This window comes from Silurus aristotelis, assembly GCF_946808225.1.
Source record: "Silurus aristotelis genome assembly, chromosome: 4".
In the NCBI taxonomy this organism is placed as follows: domain Eukaryota; kingdom Metazoa; phylum Chordata; class Actinopteri; order Siluriformes; family Siluridae; genus Silurus; species Silurus aristotelis.
Window position 1 is genome coordinate 28,414,121 of NC_139577.1, and position 19,060 is coordinate 28,433,180.

At 40.6% G+C, this 19,060-nt stretch overlaps 1 protein-coding gene across 2 annotated transcripts in view; it reads left to right on the top strand.

Annotated features, from left to right (window-relative positions):
- The window catches only part of gstcd (glutathione S-transferase, C-terminal domain containing), a 162,610-nt gene that overhangs the window by 124,981 nt on the left and 18,569 nt on the right, over window positions 1–19,060 (top strand). For both annotated transcript variants that reach the window (XR_014533091.1, XM_083538742.1), the window contains exon 9: window positions 15,990–16,123. Coding sequence is in view for 1 of the 2 variants with exons in the window: in XM_083538742.1 (XP_083394868.1) it covers window positions 15,990–16,123 (134 nt within the window). In the remaining variant the exon portion in view is untranslated. The remainder of the gene's footprint in view (window positions 1–15,989; window positions 16,124–19,060) is intronic.

The following is a 19,060-nucleotide window of genomic DNA, read 5'->3' on the forward strand; positions in this document are numbered from 1 at the left end:
TCCAAAAAAATTTCTGCTGCACTTAAGGTTCCTAAGAGCACAGTGGCCTCCATAATCCTCAAATGGAAGACGTTTGGGACGACCAGAACCATTCCTAGAGCTGGCCGACCGGCCAAACTGAGCTATCGGGGGAGAAGAGCCTTGGTGAGAGAGGTAAAGAAGAACCCAAAGATCACTGTGGCTGAGCTCCAGAGATGCAGTCGGGAGATGGGAGAAAGTTGTAGAAAGTCAACCATCACTGCAGCCCTTCACCAGTGGGGCTTTATAGCAGAGTGGCCCGACGGAAGCCTCTCCTCAGTGCAGGACACATGAAAACCCGCATGGAGTTCTCCAAGATGGTGAGAAATAAGATTCTCTGGTCTGATGAGACCAAGATATAACTTTTTGGCCTTAATTCTAAGCGGTATGTGTGGAGAAAACCAGGCACTGCTCATCACCTGTTCAGTACAGTCTCAACAATGAAGCATGGTGGTGGCAGCATCATGCTGTGGGGGTGTTTTTCAGCTGCAGGGACAGGACAACTGGTTGCAATCAAGGGAAAGATGAATGCAGCCAAGCACAGGGATATCCTGGACGAAAACCTTCTACAGAGTGCTTTGGACCTCAGACTGGGCTGACGGTTTACCTTCCAACATGACAATGACCCTAAGCACACAGCTAAAATAACGATGGAGTGGCTTCACAACATGAAGATGGGTGAAAAATTTAAGGGGGTCTGAATACTTTCCGTACCCACTGTATATGACGACAAACAAGTGAAGTATTTGTGCCAAGTCTGCTTACAAAAACTTCCCCAGCAAAGTGAGTGAGCGCAAATTTATGAAAAACAAATAATACACATTTGAAATTCGTAAACTTATCAATAAAAAAGTGCAATCCAGCAGCAAATAAAAAACTCACAGAGATGGTTCTAGAAAGGTTTTTTTTGGGAGAACAGGGTTTTTGCAGCATCTTAAAAAGTCTAAGATTTTAGGCCTTAAAAATTGTTTTAGGTCTTAAATCATTTTAAACAGGTCTGAATTTTCCAATGTTCATGTAACGCTACCTATGTTAAAGCTTTTTGAAATGCTCCCACTGCACAGAATTTATTGCTTTTTTTCTTCTTGGTGTTTAAAAGTTCTTTTTTTCGCTAGTCCAAATGTAATTTGCTGTATTACAACTACAAATGAGACCAACATGCAACAGCCAATCAGCTTTCAAATTTTTATCAAGAATCTTATTTGGATTGCATCACAGACGTAAAAACTAAATGTATTTTTCAGCTATGTGGGAGTGCAAGTTTAGCGATGCTTGGCTTAAAAAAGAACATTTATTGCTCAGTTAAGGACAGTTGCTAACACTGTATTTGTGTGCGTGTTTTTGTAATATAGGTTTTAGATTTTATTCTTAATGGTCTGAAAAAGGTCTAAAAAAGTCTTAGATTTGGCTTTCAAAAATCCTGGAGACTAAATATAGAACCCTTCTCATTCGGGTGACACCAGATATTCATTCATTTCATCTTGAAGTCTATTTTATTGAAGTTATCAAATGTTCATTGATGCATGTTTAAGTGCAAAGCTGTTCATGGCAATTATAGTCCTGAACAAGGCTTTGAGTTATGGCAAGGTTGTGGTCTCAAATGGCTCCTCAGGGCTTTCATGATTGTTTCACTGTAGAAGAGCCTCAAACCGCAACTGCTCAATTGTTTTGAATTGCTAATGAGAAAAGGAGTGGATGATGATTGTAATGATGGAGAGGAGAAGACAGATGATTGAAGTAGTTCAAGTATGTAGCTCTGTGTTGTGTAATGTCGCTCTATGTATATTTCTGTAGCACCAGGGTTCTGGAGGAACGTTGTCTTGCCAGAAGTGTAGAGGTTATGATAACTACAAATAAGTGTGGAATGTGATGTTCGAAAAGCAGAAACCAATCTTATGGTTAGGTGTCTACAGACTTTTTATCTATAAGTTTTATTTTAAAGGTCAGAGGACTGCTATTATTTGCACTGACATGGTGTCTGTAATAGAGGCACGCTACAGCTTTAGAGGAGAATGGGGTGTGTTAACAGGGGGTTTCTTTTCTGTGGTATTTTTTATATACTGCAACTAAAATAAACTTGAAATAGAAAAGTGTATTCTTTGGCCGTTATCCCGTCGGGTCCTTTAAGCATTTCAGTGTTTTTTTTTTTTTTTGTTTTGTTTAGTTTTTTTTTTTAAATATGGCATTGGTTCGATTCCTGGAAGGTTACACAATCCATTGGCACAGATTGTTATTGGCCAACATGACAAAATCTTTATAGATTGGAACACTGATCTTGATTTTGAGATGATGTTGTTGAATTGGCCTGGGAATGTAAGATTTGCTGATATACTTTCTTTTTAATTATCTGTTGAAAAGACTCTGATTTCACAGACCACCGGAGTTTGTTCATATACTCCACCTTAGAGTTGAATGGTCCATTTCTTCTCCACAGCTTATCTTTTGAGTGAGTTATGTAACACAGCTCTTACTCGAGCAGCCCTGTGTGTGGCTTTACCGTTAGTGTTTTGTTGAACGTCTGCATTTTTTTGTGCGCTCATTGCCCTAATGAGACGTTTCGGCTTGCGTTGTGCTCCGTGGAGACCTGCTCCACTTGGCCTTCAGTCCAAAACCATGTGCTGTTTTTCAGCCTGGCAAATTGTCTGTCTCTTACCCATGCACAGGAAGTTAACATCATCTGAGTTGCGGATGTACATTTGGATTTGGCAGATCTCTTCAGGAAAACCAAGACATATTTCATAGTCTGTATGTCCACATGCGGTTTTTTTTCACAGGATCCAAATGGCTGTTTTTATTTATTTATTTTTAATTGTATTATTATTATTATTAAACTTGGAATCAGAGATGCTTTCTTGGAGTTTCTTTACTTTCCACTTTTAAGTTCACGCTTCCTTATGCACCTCGGTTTTTAAATCACTGTTTGTTTCAATTTTGGTACAGTAAGGGGGGAAGAAATGCAAATTGAAATTCCTTGTTGTTTTTTCTTTTTTTTTTTTGCAGTTTATTATTATTAACATTTGTGAACAACAGTTTACATTTTTAAAACAATTTTAAATAAAATGCCTGCTTGGTTAAATACTTTATAAAAATAATATTTTGTTATTTTATTTATTCAAATAGATTAGAATAAATCAAATGACTACAATACACTTTTTTATTATATCGATTCATTTGTTATTTATTACATTTGCGCAAATACATTTGATTGAAAAAAATTAATTAAATCTAAATTACATTTAATATATTACATTTAATATTTAATTTTATAAAGATATGTTCTACATAACTGTGTAGCCACAGTCACACTAACTGTAGTTTTTTGGGTTTTTTTATACCCATGGACTTGTTGTGTTTTTTTTTAAGTTTAATAAATACCGAATACCTGTACCGAAACCAAAAGCCCTGCACAGAAACTGTTCGTTACTAATAAGTGTACCTATAACTCTTTATATAGACAGACAGACAGACAGACAGACAGACAGACAGACAGACAGACAGACAGACAGACAGACAGACAGACAGACGGACCTTGAGAAGTTTTCAATGGCCTGACTGCTTAAATGCTACTGCAGCACCAGGCCAAGAGAATTGCTCACGACCTTACTGTGTGTGTGAGGTATGAAAAGGAGTCGCTAAAACTTTTTTCTGATAGTCATACATAAACTTTCAGCTGCAGGCTTGTGTGAAGATCTGAGTAAACATAGCAGGAGTGATGCACTTGGGGGTTGGGGCGGCACTTTAGGGTTGATGGCTGGCACAGGTTTAATTTGTTGTGGTTGTAACATGGTTCAGCAGCAGTGACTGAGGACCTTTTACGGTTACATTTATTCATTTGGCAGATGGTGCTGTTTAAATCCTTTTATGAGGGAGGCAGAAATCAGGTTGGTAAAGGAATGCGTCAGCCTTTTTTTTCAACCTAATCTTTATGTACCACATCTGTAGTATGTGTTTACCAAAAGCAGTCAATTGAACCTACTTCCTCTACTGGAAAAAAAAAATCTATTTGCTTGAAACTCATTTATTAATTAAAAAGTGTTGCAGGTATATGAGCAGTCAAAACTTTTAGAACATTTTGGAACGTATCGAGTTGCTATAAAATGCCAAAGTATAGCAGATCTGGTAGAACAGATTAATCTTCTTCTTCTTCTTCTTTCGGCTGCTCCCATTAGGGGTCGCCACAGCGGATCATCCGTCTCCATACCACCCTGTCCTCTATATCTGCCTCTTTCACACCAACTACCTGCATGTCTTCCCTCACCACATCCATGAACCTCCTCCTTGGCCTTCCTCTTTTCCTCCTACCTGGTGGCTCCATCTTCAGCATTTTTCTACCAATATAATTCATGTCCCTTCTCTGCACATGTCCAAACCATCTCAATCTCGCCTCCCTCACCTTGTCACCAAAACATCCTACATGCGCTGTCCCTCTAATAAACTCATTTCTAATCTTGTCCATCTTCGTCACTCCCAACGAAAACCTCAACATCTTCAGCTCTGCTACCTCCAGCTCCACCTCCTGTCTTTTACTCAATGCCACTGTCTCTAATCCATACAACATCGCAGGTCTCACCACAGTCCTATAAACTTTCCCTTTCATTCTTGCAGATACTCTTCTATCACAAATCACTCCTGTCACTCTTCTCCACCCACTCCACCCTGCCTGCACTCTTTTCTTCACTTCCCTAACACACTCTCCATTACTTTGCACTGTTGACCCCAGGTACCTGAACTCCTCCACCTTCTCCACCTCTTCTCCCTGCAACCGCATCACTCCACTGCCCTCCCTCTCATTCACACACATGTACTCTGTCTTACTCCTACTGACTTTCATTCCCCTTCTCTCCAGCGCATATCTCCACCTCTCCAGGCTCTTCTCAACCTGCTCTCTACTCTCACCACAAATCACAATATCATCTGCAAACATCATAGTCCAGGGAGACTCCTGTCTGACCTCGTCCGTCAACCTGTCCATCACCACTGCAAACAGGAAAGGGCTCAGGGCCGATCCTTGATGCAGTCCAACCTTCACCCTGAACCAGTCTGTCGTACCTACTGCACACTTTACTGCCGTCACACTGTCCTCATACATGTCCTGCACCACCCTCACATACTTCTCTGACACACCTGACTTCCTCATACAATACCACAACTCCTCTCTCGGCACCATGTCGTACGCTTTCTCTAAATCCACAAATACACAATGCAGCTCCTTCTGTCCTTCTCTATACTTCTCCATCAACATCCTCAAAGCAAATAAGGCATCTGTGGTGCTCTTCCTCGGCATGAAACCATACTGTTGCTCACAAATGGTCACCACTTCTCTCAGCCTGGCTTCCACTACTCTTTCCCATAACTTAATGGTGTGACTGATCAACTTTATTCCCCTGTAGTTACTGCAGGTCTGCACATCTCCCCTATGCTTAAAGATCGGTACCGGCACACTCCTTCTCCATTCCTCAGGCATCCTCTCCCCTTCCAGAATCCTGTTAAACAATCTGGTTAAAAACTCCACTGCCATCTCTCCTAAACATCTCCACGCTTCTACCGGTATGTCATCTGGTCCAACCGACTTTCCATTCTTCATCCTCTTAATCGCTGCTCTCACTTCCTCCTTACTAATCCTATCTACATCCTGCTTCACCAACTCCACATCCTCCAACCTTCTCTCTCTCTGATTTTCCTCATTCATCAGCTGCTCAAAATACTCCCTCCATCTTCTCAACACACTCTCCTCACTAGTCAACACTTTTTCCTCTCCATCCTTTATTGCTCTAACTTGCAGTACATCCTTCCCAGCTCGGTCCCTCTGCTTGGCCAATCGGTATAAATCCTTTTCTCCTTCCTTAGTGTCCAACCTCTTATACAGTTCCTCATATGCCTTTTCCTTGGCTTTCGCCACATCCCTTTTAACCTGCTGCCGCATCTCCTTGTACTCCTGCCTACTTTTCTCATCACTCTGTCGATCCCACTTCTGTTTTGCCAACCTCTTTCCCCTAATGCTCTCCTGCACTTCCTCATTCCACCACCACGTCTCCTTGTCTTGCTTTCTATTTCCAGATGTCACACCAAGTACTTTTCTAGCTGCATCCCTCATCACTCCTGCAGTAGTTGCCCAATCATCCGGCACCTCTTCACCACCACCAAGCCCCTGTCTGACCTCTTGCCTGAACCTCACACTACACTCTTCCTCCTTCAGTTTCCACCATCTTATTCTTCTTTCAAACCTTACTTTCCTCCTCTTCTTCTTCGCCTCCAAAACCATCCTACAGACCACCATCCGATGCTGTCTAGCTACACTGACCCCTGCCAACACCTTACAGTCTCCAATCTCCTTCAGGTTGCATCTCCTACACAGAAGATAATCCACCTGTGTGCACCTTCCTCCACTCTTATACGTCACCCTATGATCCTCCTTCTTCCTAAAATACGTGTTCACCACTGCCATTTCCATCCTTTTAGCAAAATCTACCACCATCTGCCCTTCCACATTCCTCTCCTTCAAACCATACCTACCCATCACCTCCTTATCACCTCTGTTCCCTTCACCTACATGCCGATTAAAGTCTGCCCCAATCACCAATCGTTCTTTCCTAGGTACACCATCTACCACTTCATCTGATTCACTCCAGAATCTTTCCTTCTCCTCCATCTCACAGCCAACTTGTGGAGCATAGGCACTGATGACATTTATCATCATCCCTTCAACTTCCACCTTCACGATCATCACCCTATCAGAAACTCTCTTCACCTCCACTACACTCTTACTGTACTCTTCCTTCAGAATCACCCCTACACCATTTCTCTTCCCATCCACACCATGATAAAACAGTTTAAACCCACCTCCAATGTTCCTGGCCTTACTCCCTTTCCACTTAATCTCCTGAACACACAACACATCTACCTTTCTCCTCTCCATCATATCAGCTATCTCTCTCCCTTTACCCGTCATAGTACCAACATTTAAAGTACCAACCCGAACCGACGCCTTCCTCCTCTCCTTCTCCTTCTTCGGCCAACAGTAGCCCAATTTCCACCGGTACCCTGTCGGCTAACGATACCTGTGGCGGTCGTTGTTAACCCGGGCCTCGACCGATCCGGTATGAAATTCTCATTTGTGATCCGCATATTTGATTTGGCACATGTTTTACGCTGGATGCCCTTCCTAACGCAACCCTCCCCATTTACCCGGGCTTGGGACCGGCACTAAGAGTACACTGGCTTGTGCCCTCCTAATGGCTGGGTTGGTAGAACAGATTAATAAATATGCTATATTATTCAATTCAATTCAATTTTATTTCTATATCACCTTTTACAATTGACATTGTCTTTAGGCATCTTTACAGAATGCAAGAATTTTAGAACAAAATTCACCTATTTACCGTATTTCCCGGACTATAAGCCGCTACTTTTTTCCCACATTTTGAACAATGAAGCAGCTAATTTATGGATTTTTCCTGGGTTTTTCCTGGTTTCACAAGCTTCATGCCAAAAAACTGAGCCCCATAACATTAGACCAATAAAATTGCGGAACGGGTTCACCAATTAAACTCTTTATATTAAATCAGATGCGCTTCCACTGAATCGGGCCGCACCACATCATAAATATGGATGAGGTTCCTCTGACGTTTGACCTGCCGCTCACTCGGACTGTCTACAGGAAATGCGAATCATTCGTCACGCTGAAAACAACCGGGCATGAAAAAACGCACTTTACCTGTGTTCTGAGCTGCACAGCATCGGGAGAAAAGCTTCACCGATGGTGATTTTTAAACGCACGACGATGCCAAAAGATAAACTCCCGAGATAAATAGTTGTGAAAGGAAGGAGGAAGACAGTGAACAATGACTTTCTTGGTAGGCTACTGTTTAGATACTAGTCGTGTAACAGACACTGTCTTTCGTTAAAGCCTGTGTAAAGTTCATTAGTTTTAATGTAGACACCTGAGGCTTATAGACAGGTGCGATGTATTTATGTTCAAAATTAAAATCTTTGTCAAATTCAGTGGGTGCGGCTTATATTTGGGTGCGCTCAATATTCCAGAAATTACGGTAAATCATGCGGAATCAGATCATGCAAGAGCTCCTCAATAAACATCACAACAGAGATAAATACAGCGCATACAGATCACATTTCCCACTTTGTTAGTCTTATTCAAGAATGGATTAAATTCATCATTTTCCTCAGAATTCTACAAACAATACCCCATAATGACAATATGTTTGCAAATGTATTAAAAATAAAAAATGAAAAAAATCACATGTACATAATTATTCACAGCCTTTGCCATGACACGCAAAATTAAGCTCAGGTGCATCTTGTTTCCACTCCATCATCCTTGAGATTTTCATCCAATTATCCTTCTTCACCTTAATTGGAGTCCAACTGTGGTAACTTCAGTTGATTGGACATGATTTGGAAAGACACACACCTGTCTATATGAGGTCCCACAAGCCATGAAGTCCAAGCAATTGTCTGTAGACCTCCTAGACAGTATTGTATCAAGGCACAGATCTGTGGAATGGAACAGAACAATTTCTGCAGCATTAAAGGTCCCAATGAGCACAGTGGCCTCCGTCATCTGTAAATGGAATACCTTTAAAACCACCAGGACTCTTCCTAGAGTGGGCTGCAAGGCCAAACTGCACTATCGGGGAGAAGAGTCTTAGTCAGAGAGGTGACCATGAACCTGAAGGTGACTCTGAAAGTGCTCCAGCATTTTTCTGTGAAGAGAGGAAAACCTTCCAGAAGAAAAAAGATCTCTGCAGCACTCAATCAGGCCTATATGGTAGAGTGGCCAGACTGAAGCCACTACTCAGTAAAGAGCACATGACAGCTTGCCTGGAGTTTGCCAAAAGGCACCAAAAGTTCTCTCAGACAATGAGAAATAAATATTAACTCTTTTGCCTAATTGACAAGTATCATGTCTGGAGGTAACCAGGCCAATCACCTTGCCAATACCATCCCTGCAGTGATGCATGGTGGTGGTAGCATCATGCTGTAGGGATGTTTTTCAGCAGCAGGGACTGGGAGACTTGTCAGGATCAAGGAAAAGATGAATGCAGCAATGTACAGAAAAATATTTGATGATAACCTGCTCCAGAGAGCTCTGGCCCTCAGACTGGGGCGACGGTTCATCTTCCAACAGGACAACGACCCTAAGAACACAGCCAAAATAACAAAGAAGTAGCGACTCTGTGAATGTCCTTGAGTGGTCCAGCCAGAGCCCGAACGAACATCTCTGGAGAGATTTGAATATGACTGTGCACCGATGCTCCCCATCCAACCTGATGGAGCTTGAGAGGTTCTGCGAATAAGAATAGGAAAAACTGGCCAAAAATCGTTGTGCCAAGCTTGTAGCATCAAACTCAAAAAGACTTGACGCTTCAATTGTAGCCTTGTTAAAAGATTTCTAACAAACTTCTTTCACCTTGTCATTATGGGGTATTGTTTATAGAATTCTGAGGAAAATAATGAATTTAATCCATTTCGGAATAAAGCTATAACATAACAAAAATGGAAAGAAAGTAAAGCGATGTGAATACTTTCCGTTTGCACTGTATGATCTTAGAGGTTTTGATTGTTGTTGGTGCCAGCCATGTGCGGGGTTGTGTATTTTTAGTTCTTCACAAGCTGATGAACAAGACAACAGTTTCTTCGTTTGCACAGACCGGTGCAAAAGAAACCTCCAGGGAGCAGCAGTTCTGCAGCAAGGCCGCATCGATGAGCGAGGTCAGGAGAGTCGAATTGAGATGACAGGAAAGCTACAGTAAATCAAACAACCAAAGAACACGAAACATTTTAAAGATGGCATCGTTTTCACTGTGTGTGTGTGTGTGTGTGTGTGTGTGTGTGTGTGTGTGTGTGTGTGTGTGTGTGTGTGTGTTGTGTGTGTGTGTGTATTCTCCCTGTGGATTAGAAAGGATCCCCTAGTGAGTTTTATTTTTTATTTTTTTGTGTTGTAATGAAACATCAAATTTAAGTCAGAATGGGATTTTGTTTCCCCCTGCTCATTCTGCAGAGACTTGTCAATGAAATGAAATATAAAAAAAAAAGATCATTTTGATGTTCTGCAGAACGATCTAAAAACTGCCTGGCTGATAAAAATTCACCACTTTGGTGTGAATGATCATTTTGCAGCAATTACAGTTTTTAATCATGTTTTTCTCAGTGAGCCTTTGCATATTCTGGGTCTGTCATTCTTCAGTGCAAACTTTTTTAGGCAAAATCTGATGAAGAATCTTTGTGGATTTACATTTTCAGGTCAGAGATTTTCACTTGGATTTTAGTTTTGCTTTGACTCTTTGTCACCTAATAAGGAAGAGAGCGGATGCAGGTCATTTTAATTAAATAACGCAGACTGTAATAACTAATACAAAGACAACAAAAGTATGAAAAAGTTTGAAAGGATCCTGAACCTGAATACAAAGACTGTGAATACCAACCACCAGCATGAAAGACAATGAGTGTTGTAAAGGGAGAGGCTATATATTGTACAAGCGCTAATCAGGGGTGACACAGAATACGTGTGTGTAATCAGTCATATGACCTGCAGGGGCTGATGGTTAAAGTAGTTCAAGTCATAATCCTGACATTGTGTAATTCTATACAAAACATAGATTGTTTTGTTGTTCTGTTAGAGCAGGTACTTATTTTTTTTTCACCTATTTGCAAATGTCTCGATCCGGGGTCACCAACCTTCTTGAAACTGAGAGCTTCATTCATTCATTCATTCATTTTCTTCCGCTTATCCGTAATTCGGGTCGCGGGGGCAGCAGTCTAAGCAGGCCCCCGCCTTCGACTGCTGCCCAATCCTCACAGCACCGTCCCTTACGGTCCCTCCTGCAGGTGGTGAGCCCACGGGAAGGCGGCCCCACGTCACTCCGACGTCACGGACCTTGATATTTCCCTCGTAAGGGACCCCCGGAGCATAGAGGGTTAAGGGCCTTGCTCAAGGGCCCAAGAGTGGGAGCTTGGCGATACCGGGGCTTGAACCCCAGACCTTCCGATCTGCAACCCAGCGCCTTAACCGCTGGAGCCACCACTCCCCCTTGAAACTGAGAGCTTAACTTAAAAATAGAACCCATTCTCATCTGGGTGACACAGAATGTCTGTTCTTTATAGTTCCATCATTGTTGAAGTTATCAACTGTTCACTGATGGACACTTGGATGAAAACACTTCATGGCAATCGTAGCCCCAAGCCCGTTGTAGCAAACCCATTCCACACTGTCACACTCAAAATCCGTCCTCATGGTTTCCAAGTTTAACCCTCCACAGTATCCTCAAGGATCTTTAGACTGTCTGTGTGGAGACATCATCAGTGGCAACGAGTGGCCTCCAATTGAAAAGAACACCACACACTAGGATATCAGAATGCTTTAGGCAGGTCCAGAGAGTAGAAGGGGACAGGATCACTGGTATCTCAGGAGCATGAGAAGCTAGGGAGAGAGTGAGTGATGAGGAGAAGAGGGCGAAATATGATCTTTTAGACAATTTTCTAACAATTGCCATTCTTATCCTTGAGCTCTCAGTTTGGCCTGATCTTATTTGTGTTATTTTTGTCTCTACTTGGATTTTACAGTGCTCCTAAAAAGTTTAAAAACTTTTTCAGATGTTTTATGACCTTCTCCTTTATGACAAGTGGTCTGACCAGATCTGATATTTAGCGGTTATTGCTAATATTAAGGGTTAAGATGCTTTTTGCTTGTCACGTAAATTACAGCAAAGTAAAATTATTTTTTCGCATGTCCAGCGATGATAGGAATCCAGGTCAGCCGTGATACAGCTTGGCCATACTGGGGCTTAAAACCCCGACCTTCTGATCATAACCCAGGGTTTTAACCATCGAACTACCAACTGTACTCCACTATATTTTTATACTAGGTCGAGACATAGTGGTTACATTCAAATCGCAAAAACATTTAGTAACATTAATAATAACTCTAATAATAACTGGCTTTTGCTCTCTGTTGGACTTTTACCAAAAACTGAACAGCAGTTTTCAGCCGAACTAAAAGTTTGAATGTATGATGGCAATAGATTGAGCTCAAATGAGCTCAAATGGATTTAGCTTATATAGAAGTTACATTTCTCAGCAACCATATTATCTTTTATCGTCTTTTCGTCTGCAAATAATTGATGTGTAATGGTGCAGAATCGCTGCTTAATGCAGGCCTCATTGCAGAGCTTTGCTTCTTCCCTCTGCGTCAACAGAAATTGGAAATTATATCAATTTTTATTCCACTTGAGTGTACAAGTCTAAATCAAATATCTTCTATTAGTTTCCATGGGGATACTTATTTTAGAAGAACAAATTAAGTTATTCATACAATATGTCTTCAAAACAGAATTTCTCTGATTTTCTGGCAAGGAGGCTTGTCTTATTTTAATTACGTTCGTATTTATTTATTTGTTTGTGTATTTATTAATTAATTTATTTGCCTGTTTGATTGATTGCGGAGAGTACCACTGGAGACTACATATTCCAAATTTCTTTTAGCCCAGTTGGTCTTTTGTTAGCAATGGCCCAGCTAATAATGTTACTAGAAGCAGAATGAACATCTCTCCTGTTCTTATTGAAGAAATTTTCTTCTGCTATATGTCCTGCTAGTGTTAGAGTAGATTTGATGTACACTGTGCATTCTTTTTCTATTAATAGATAGCTGAGATGTTTTCTTCTGTCTTTTTTTTCTTCTCTTTCCTGGATCTCTGAAATTTAGTGTATTAGCAGGCTGCCAGAGTTGACATGCAATACATTATAAGGATGCTGAGCTTCAAAGAGATGAGAGGAAGTGGTATTGATTCATCGATCACAAGGTCATGTGACTATAAAATGGTGATATGCAAATTTTACTCTCGGGGGGACAGAGTCCTCTGTAGGCTGGCTTATGTGTCTTAGAGTTGCAGGGCTTGAGCCCAGTTATAAACCTACAGTATATAAGGATGTTAGTAGAATGTCATGCAGTTTCTGTGAGCTGGTCAGGAAGGGTTTGTATAAGGGTTATGTGGCTACTGTATGTCCAAAATGTTTTTTGAGTATCCCATTCTACATTCCCCACTTGCTGCTATAATAACCTTTGCTCTTTTTTGAAGATATCTCTATGGATTTTGAGTAAAGATCAGAACTCTATATAAAGTAGCAGGCTACTCAAAATCCAACCCATGTAAACCATATCTTTAGGGAGCTCATTTTGCACAGGAGCATTGTCATTCTGGAACAGGTTTGAGTCTACTAGTTATGAAGGACAAGTGAGAGGAGATTTTTAATACAAACACACATACAAAGTGATTCTGTTCAATTGTGTGTTTCCAACTTTGTGGTAGGGGAAGAACCACATATGGCTGGAAAAATCAGGTAGTCAAAAGTCAATACTTTTGCCCATATAGTGTATGACGTTTTATATATATATATATATATATATATATATATATGCTTTATGAGACTACATGAGACTTATGCAGGGAACACAACAATGCCACAATGTGATTTATATTTATACACAGATTTATAAGCATGCGTCCTGCGTGATTATAAGAATGTGTCTGCCCTGGGGATTACTACAGGATCATCTCGGGCCCTCATCTGAACTCAGTCATGATTTCTGCAGGAGAAACAAACAATGAATGCCTGTCCATCTTCTACTTCCTATAGGGCTTCAGTGGCTCTTATTTAGCTTCCTTTAAGCAAATTTTACCAGTTTGCAGCTAATATGCACAGAGTCCTCTGCTGTCATGCTCTGTTAATCTGATGCCTTAGAGGACTCCCAACTTCGTGCTCGAACTGCTAACAGATCAATGAGCACACTTCACTAGGGTGCACTCCACTCCAAGGGTTGTTATTATGGTTCAGGTTAATCAATCACACAGAATAAACTTGTGTGTGTCTGTGTCTGTGTCTGTGTGTGTGTGTGTGTGTGTGTGTGTGTGTGTGTGTGTGTGTGTGTGTGTGTGTGTGTGTGTGTGTGTGTTCTCTATCTGTGAACCTCTTGCTCTCTGCATTGATTATTAATCAGATTCTTCATAATTCATATTTAATAGTGATTAATAAATCTGTGTGTTTCTAATTTATATCATTTAAACGATTTAGATACGGAAAGTTCACAAGGATAAACTGTTTAACTGTTAATGTTACGAAATCAAATTCATTTAGGTCTGATTTTACTTTCCAAACTAGTCTTTATTAAAAAATTTTGTTTCTTGCAAGCTGATGCTGATTTTCTGAACAAGAAAACGCACTTTATTTAAGTGTTGGATATTATTTCAGGATTTGCGTTCAATTATAAGACTTGATTTTCTCAGTTTCACTTAAATTGCCATTTTTTTTCTTTTTGCCTCTTTAGTTAACTGTCTGTATGTGTTTCACAAACAGTCATTGCACAAACTTTCTTACCGAAATGTATAATTTTCACTTAAAACATTTGATGGTTTATTTGACTGTGTTATACAAAGAATATTGTCTAGATTTGCTTTTGGAATGTCAACCAGTTTCACTTGCTTTTCATCCATTTAAGATTACACTATATGGGCAAAAGTATTGGGACAACTGACTTTTCCAGACACGTGGTTTTTCTCCACACTTGTACCACACAGTTAAAGGCATACAATTGTATAGGACGTTTTCTGGGTGCTGTAGAATTAGATTTTCTCTTTACTTGAACATGAATCCCAAACCTGCTCCAACATGACAATGCCCCTGTGCATATAGTGAGCTCATGAAGATATGATTTGCATGGTTGGAATACAACTCTGACCATCTTAGAAAGATCTTAGAGAGTTTTCCTTTGCCACAGTCCCCACTGGCTCACTAATTGAGTGGATAAACTTATAAGGAACAAACTTCAAACTTTTACATTTCAACTTCATACCATCTTTATCTCTGTAAAGAAAAAATTGAATTGAGTGGAAGATCTTGAGTGGCCTGCTATAGCGCTCTGACCTCAACCAATTGGATGATATGGAACACTGACTTCACCCCAGATCTTCTTACCTCACCTACATCATTACCTGACTTCACTAAGACAAATCTCCATAACCATACTCCAAAATCTAGTGGAACATCTTCCCAGAAGGGTGAAGGGTGAAGGGACTAAATGTGGAACGTGATGCATAAAAAGCATATACAAATCCTGTAGTCAGGTGTCCACAAACTTTTGTCCATAAAGTGTGTATTTAATAATAAACTGCACTCAAATCATACAAACGGAGACAAAAGTGATGCTGTCTGTTTTTTTGTTTGTTTGTTTTGTTTTTTTTTAAGTTTTTACTACTGATGTAATGAATGTTTGATTCTGAATTAAGTTAGTCACCATTTTATTTTAAATAAATGGTACATTTAGTACTTTGTCCCCTCTCCCCCCGGCTCTAATCCCCTATCCCTGAATTGTACTGGGCATGCAGCCAATCAAATTTGGTTTATTCATTATTCTACCACAGACAATACAGTATATACAGCACATTTATAATGAGGCTGTAAAGTAGTATTTGATAGAATGCAGCTACAGTCAAAGGATAAACCGTAAACACCTATAGAAGCCCCATAAACAAGTCCTGAGCTTTTTATTGACGTTCCTTCATAAAACTTGTATTTATTCATATGAAATGCTATTTTTCGTAAACTATGGTGTAACAAGATCATGATGCAACAAGGTACACGTGTGACAAAAATAATAAATGCTTGGAACAGCGCTAATTAGGCAAGAAAATTAAACAGTTTTCATGGAATCGATGGTAAAGCTGAGCGAGAGCTGTGCTCTTGTGTAGTCACTAAAGCATATTAATAATTAAATAAGTTCACTGTGCATTATTAAACAATTGATAAGCATAGATCTCTCCTACAAGCTGCAATAATGTTAGTTTGAACATAGAGCTGTCCATAGGGACATAGACAGACGACGAATGCTTTGACGGTATGACAAATGTGTAAAGTACAGGTGGGTAAAAGCGGATGTGCAATTTGTGTTTTTTGTACTGCAGGTTGCTCTACATGCGTGTGGTGTGGCAACAGACATGGTTTTAGATCGCTGTGTTCAGGCCAAAGCCGGATTCGTTATTAGTCCATGCTGTTACGGCTTCATCCAGAATACATTCAAGTTCAGCTTCCCTAGAAGGTAAGTGTGTGTGTGTGTGTGTGTGTGTGTGTGTGCGTGTGTGTGTGTGTGTGTGTGTGCGTGTGTGTGTGCGTGTGCGTGCGCGCGCGTGCGTGTGCGTGCGTGAGTGAGTGAGTGAGTGTTTAATTGATTATATATGAGTGTGTGTGAGTCAATGTGTGTATGAGTAAGAAAGCAAATAGGCAGGTAAGTGTGGGAGAAATGGTTTTTGTTTTAGAGAAAAGTGTTCAGGGTTGTGTTAAGATCGTAGTGAATCAGGTATGTTGCTCAGAACACCACAGAATGAAGTCAATTTGAACAAATCTATTATCACCAATGGACAGATTTCAGCCTTTACGTGTGCCTTGACAAATAATTGGAGGTTCAAGTACAACAGTGCTAGAGTCCACAAGGTTTCCTTCATGTCCTCCAGAAGGAATGGATGTACTTAGCTATGTTCAGCTTTGAGACATCGTCAGTTGTGCATGCGAGAGGAATGAGAATGATGTGATGAATCTAAAGATCAAGCACAATAAGTGGAACCTAGGGTACAGTCAATGAATCCTATCTTACCCAGAGTGCATTGGGCTCATAGATGGGTGGAGTGCTTAACAGCTCCAGTTGACTTGGAAGGTAATGTGGTGTGGTTCGTCTGCAACACACACAGCACAACACTTCTAATAATAGCAACCACCTTTATGAACTGTTCATTATTCACATACAACTATAAGCTGCTCCTCTCATACAATAACATAAGGACACATAACATCACATATGGACTTGCATAACTAACAATAACTCCTACAATTGGATCTACTTTTACTATTTATCAACATAAGTCACTTAACAATACAGTATGAACATAATGATTATGAACCTTGCAAATCAGCAGATATGTCATTAGAGCTAGAACCGATATATTAGCATCGTGGATAATTACATGTCGCTAACCGCGTCATGAGTAATAACTAGCATCAGCAGCAAATAATACGGGATTAACTTGATTCACTCTTATAGGACGCACACAAACACCAAATACGTCCGTTTCGAGGCGGATTGCATTCTCAATTCATGTCTTCTTAATACAACGCCCTGCTCACTCGCAGCGGTTAATGCTATTTAACGTGACGGTGCTTCGGTGCTGTTCTGCACTTTGTTAAATGGCCTTTTGCACAGTTTTAGATCGCTGTGTTCAGGCCAAAGCCGGATTAATTATCAGCTCATGCTGTAACGGCTTTATTCATAATACACTCGAGTTCAGCTTCCCTAGCAGGTGAGTGTGTGTGTGTGTGTGTGTGTGTGTGTGTGTGTGTATGTGAGTGTTAAAATGATTATATATACTATATTGCCAGACGTTTGCTGACACCTGGTTATACGTATAGTATGTGTGTGCTTTTTAAGCATCACATTCCATGTTTAGTCTCAATTTGTTCTAATAAGCTTCACTCTTCTGGGAAGATGTTCCACTCGATTTTGGAGTGTGCTTATGGGGATTTGTGCCTATTCAGACACAATTAGTGTGTTAGTAAAGTCAGGTACTGATGTAGGTGAGGTGAGGAGGCCTGGGGTGCAGTCAGTTTTTCAATTCATCCCAAGGGTGTTCAATAGGATTGAGATCAGAGCTCTATAGCAGGAGATCTTCCACGCAAAGCATATCTTCATAGAGTTTGCTTTGTGCACAGGGGCATTACAATTGTGTGCCATCAGCGTTGTGATAAATGTTTGGGAAAGAACCACATATAGCTGGGAAAATCAGGTGTCCCAAATACTTTTGTTTAGTGACTGTGTGAGTTAGTTAGCGTTTAAATGATTAATGTATATAAGACTGTGAGTGTGTGAGTCAGTGTGTTTCAGGTTTATTTCTGTAGCGCTTTTCACAATGGACATTGCTTTACAGAACTTAAGAATTGAAGGGAATGATGTGTTTTTATCTCTGATGATGAAGCCTGGGGTGACTGTGGCAAGGAAAAACACCTTGAGAGGAACCAGACTCTAAAGGGAACCCATCCTCATTTGGGTGACATCAAGAGTGTGATTATAGTCTTTAAAACAATACAGAACAACAGAGAGTAAAAGCTAACATGAATGTGAGATTTTGAGTAATTCCCTTTCTACAGTGGTTTGTGGAACCAGGAGCTACTGAGCAACTCATAAAATAGCTCAACATTTTAGATCAACATAGATCCAACACCAGCTTCTCCATGCTGAAGACTTTAAACATTCAAAGAGTTCCAATGTCCAAACTCTACATGAAGTGGGATCAAAATGTCGCTGGTGCATCTCTAGATGATTCGGGATGTTTACGGGGTCGGCATCTAGTTCTTTGAAGTTCTTTAATCTTCATGAGATGGGACACAACTGGAGCTGCCGATATGGGTGTGTATGAGTGCGGTTGCGAAAAGGCAATACAGGTATACTGTATAGGATAGTGTGTGTGCAATTGAGTACATAGGAGAGTGAATGGGTGATTGTGTGTCTGTGTGTATTTGAGTACATGTGTGCGTGTGTGTGTGTGTGTGTGTGTGTGTGTGTGTGTGTGTGTGTGTGTGTGTGTGTGTATGAGTGCTTTTCGCAGTGTGTCTGTGTGTTTACTTTTCTTGTTCCCAGGATATATGAAATGTCTGTCTGGCCGTGCTCTTGCATGTTATTAAGTTTTATTAGATGTCCTGTCTTTCTCCGCTTTCCCTCCAGCTTTTTAGCAGCAGCAGCACAATCTCCCTGAATTCAAATAAATAAATGGAAAAAAAAAAAACTTCATTATGTTCCACACATTGTGTTTTAACTTTGGAGTGAAGTCAGTGTGTAGGCTGGGTAATCCTGTAATTTGATGCTATGAGAGATTTTTCTCCAGGGGCCATGAGTATCACTGGGTGAAGCTGAGCAGGGTTGTTTTGCTGCCATGCATGAGCTGTTGCCATGACAGTGCCATGTTGATTTGGTTTCTGGCGGCAGTGTTTG